The 2952-nt window shown below is 37.9% G+C and overlaps 1 protein-coding gene across 1 annotated transcript; it reads left to right on the forward strand.

Annotated features, from left to right (window-relative positions):
• Nucleotides 1–221: 221 nt before the first annotated feature.
• Nucleotides 222–2222, forward strand: LOC112501075 (probable serine/threonine-protein kinase PIX13). The gene is made up of 4 exons (XM_025104727.1): nucleotides 222–813; nucleotides 903–1036; nucleotides 1108–1234; nucleotides 1577–2222. Exons 1-4 carry the CDS (start codon nucleotides 681–683, stop codon nucleotides 1888–1890), a joined length of 708 nt encoding a protein of 235 aa, XP_024960495.1. The 5' UTR covers nucleotides 222–680; the 3' UTR covers nucleotides 1891–2222.
• The last annotated feature ends 730 nt before the right edge of the window (nucleotides 2223–2952 follow it).

Raw genomic sequence — 2952 nt, forward strand, 5'->3', positions numbered from 1 at the left:
AGATCTGCACTTGGGTAGTGGAGGTTCTGGAAAGGTGTTCTTAGGTTGGATTGACAAGAGTACATTGGCCCCTTCAACATGTGGCAATGGGAATTCTGTTGCTGTTAGAAGGTTCAACAAAGGAAGACGTCATGTTGAACAATGGATGGTAAGTATCAGTGAATGCAAATCAACTAATATCAATAATCAGACAAGAAACTTAGATTTCCATGGAAAAACATTGCTCTAAATCTTATTCGCCTTTCACATTAAGTCATTGTGCATTTACTCAATGATATGATGATGTTTGTAATTTTATTTATGCTTAAAGTTTGTGGTGTAGCATTTCTCATGATGCTCAAACAAAAAGATCTTTCATTATTATTCCTTTGTTAGTATCGGTTGAAGCGTACGTGGAGTAATATGGAAACCTCCATTCATGATATACATCTTATTGTAAAACAGTGACATTTGAAATATGCAAAAAGAGACGTATATAAATTGTGGCTGTTAAATGAGCCTATGTGAAACTGTAATGAGTCATCTGGTACTGTAATTAGGAATAGATTTATTTTCTCGTCCATGTTTTATTTTGCGAATGCAATTAATTGAGGGGTCTTTTCATCCAACACTACTAGAAATTTTGTTTTATGAATCTTTTTGCCGAATGTAACTTCAAAATTTTGTGAGTTCAGACAGAGATGAGCTTGTTAGGAGGGCTGGCTCATCCAAATATTATTAGGCTATTGGGATACTGCAATGATGAAAAGCATGAGTACTTTCTTGTTTACGAGTACATGGAGAACCGAAGTTTCGATCACATTTTATTCACAAGTAAGCTATCTTAGAATCTCGATAACTATCTGATGGATTAACTTTTCTCAGAAGTTGAATTAATGCAATCAATATGAATAATTTTGCAGCTGCCAAACCACTTTCATGGGGAATACGCCTTATTGTTATGATAGGAGTTGCTCGTGGACTCACTTATTTGCATTCGTCAAAAAATCAAGTCATATGGCGTGGTGTTAAAACCTCTAATATATTGCTGGACCAGGTACTGTTATGCTATTCATGATTTATGGTAGTTCTCAGTTAACCATTGATTTTCACTTTATCTTATTCCAGGATTTTAATGCAAAACTGTGGGATTTTGGTTTAGCAAAATTTGGTCCTAAAATCGGGAAAACACATTTTAGTACAGTGTTCATGGAAGACTATGTTTATGTAGCCCCAGAAGAGTATCTGCAGACGGGTAAGTTGCAGTATAATGAAATGATCATACTAAAAGCTGCAGAGGGTTGATGTTTGCATGAGTGATTAACTTCTACAACTGCTGTATTTGATCTTTGTGAGAAACATATGATCATTCTTCCAGAGCATAAAATTCTCGTGAAGCATATGGAGAAGCATTTTTAGATGAATATTAGAGCAAACATCATGCTAGTCACATTTTCCCTGGAAGTTGGTGTATATTTTTACAAGGAATGATGGTTTGTTTTTGATAGAAAAACTAAGCGCAACCATGCGAAAGTCAATCCCTCTGCTTTGGAACCATATTGTTTGTGACTTTAAACAATACACTTCAATGTTGCAGGTTATTTGACTGTGAAGAGTGACATCTATGGCTTTGGGGTGGTGTTACTGGAAACTTTAACAGGCCTGCGGATGTTGGATGGCCATCGGCCCAATGAGCAACACAGTTTGGTGGACTGGGCAAGTCAAATCCTAGCAAAAAGAGAAACTCTGGAAGAAATTATGGATCCACGCCTTCAACAAAATTACCCGCTTGTAGCTGCTCTGAAATACGCAGAACTCACGTTAAGATGTCTTGCACACAAGCCGAAGGATAGACCTTCAAGTGAAGAAGTATTACAGGATTTGGAACAAATATATGACATTAACAAATAATGGGAGGACAACTTCTTCAGGCACAACAATACACGAATGCTATACAACACTTCAATGTACATGAAATATTACACTACAAAACAAAGGGGCTTCACCTACTGATTTTCCCGGCAGAAATTTCCGGCGGATTACCAATGGATTCTACAGGTGGTGTTCAATCCGCTTGTCACATTTTCTCCGGCAGTGATGCTTTTTCTGGCAGATCACCGACGGATTTGTGCGTCAGGAAATCCTTTTGTATTGTAGTGTTGTCACTTGAGGAATTTATGTGGTACATAAATGTATGAACTTCTCTTTTGTTGGTTACGGATTCCTTTTTTCTTTGTTTGAAATGATCTATATGTTAGTTAGTAACTGTTAGTAGCTGTTTTGAATAAGACTTGGTCATTAGATAGAGCTATTCTTTAGGAGATTCTTTTGCTATTCTTTTGCTTTTCAGTTATGTAACTGGCTATTTATAGCCCCTTCATTTCTTAGTATCAATGCAACATTCCTTCAGTATTTAGTCTCTGATTCTAACAAGTGGTATCAGAGCCATTTAAAATCTGAGAGAGTGAGCAGAACGTGAGTTTTTCCCACAGAGATTATCGATCAGAATGTCGACTCCAGCAACTGTAAAATTCGTCCAACCTGCTATCCCACAATTTGATGGTCATTATGACTATTGGGCTATGACGATGGAGAATTTTTTGAGAAGTGAGAAGCTGTGGAGTCTGATCGAAGAGGGAATCCCTATTTCCCCAGTTGGCTCTACGCAAGGCAGCGAAGCACAAAGAAAGAGCGTGGAATATGCTAAGCTGAAAGACATGAAGGTCAAGACTTTTCTCTTCCAAGCCATCGGAAGAGAAATCCTGGAAACTATTCTTGACAAGGGAACATCGAGAGCCATCTGGGAATCAATGAGGCAGAAATATCAAGGGTCCACCAAAGTAAAAAGGGCACAACTCCAAGCTTTGAGAAGGGAATTCGAGTTGTTGACCATGAAGGAGGATGAACGAGTGGACAGTTTTTTGGGACACACTCTGACAATTGTGAACAAGATGAGGTCAAATGGGGAAACAA

Source organism: Cynara cardunculus, assembly GCF_001531365.2.
Source record: "Cynara cardunculus var. scolymus isolate 2C chromosome LG 17, CcrdV1, whole genome shotgun sequence".
NCBI classification, from domain to species: domain Eukaryota; kingdom Viridiplantae; phylum Streptophyta; class Magnoliopsida; order Asterales; family Asteraceae; genus Cynara; species Cynara cardunculus.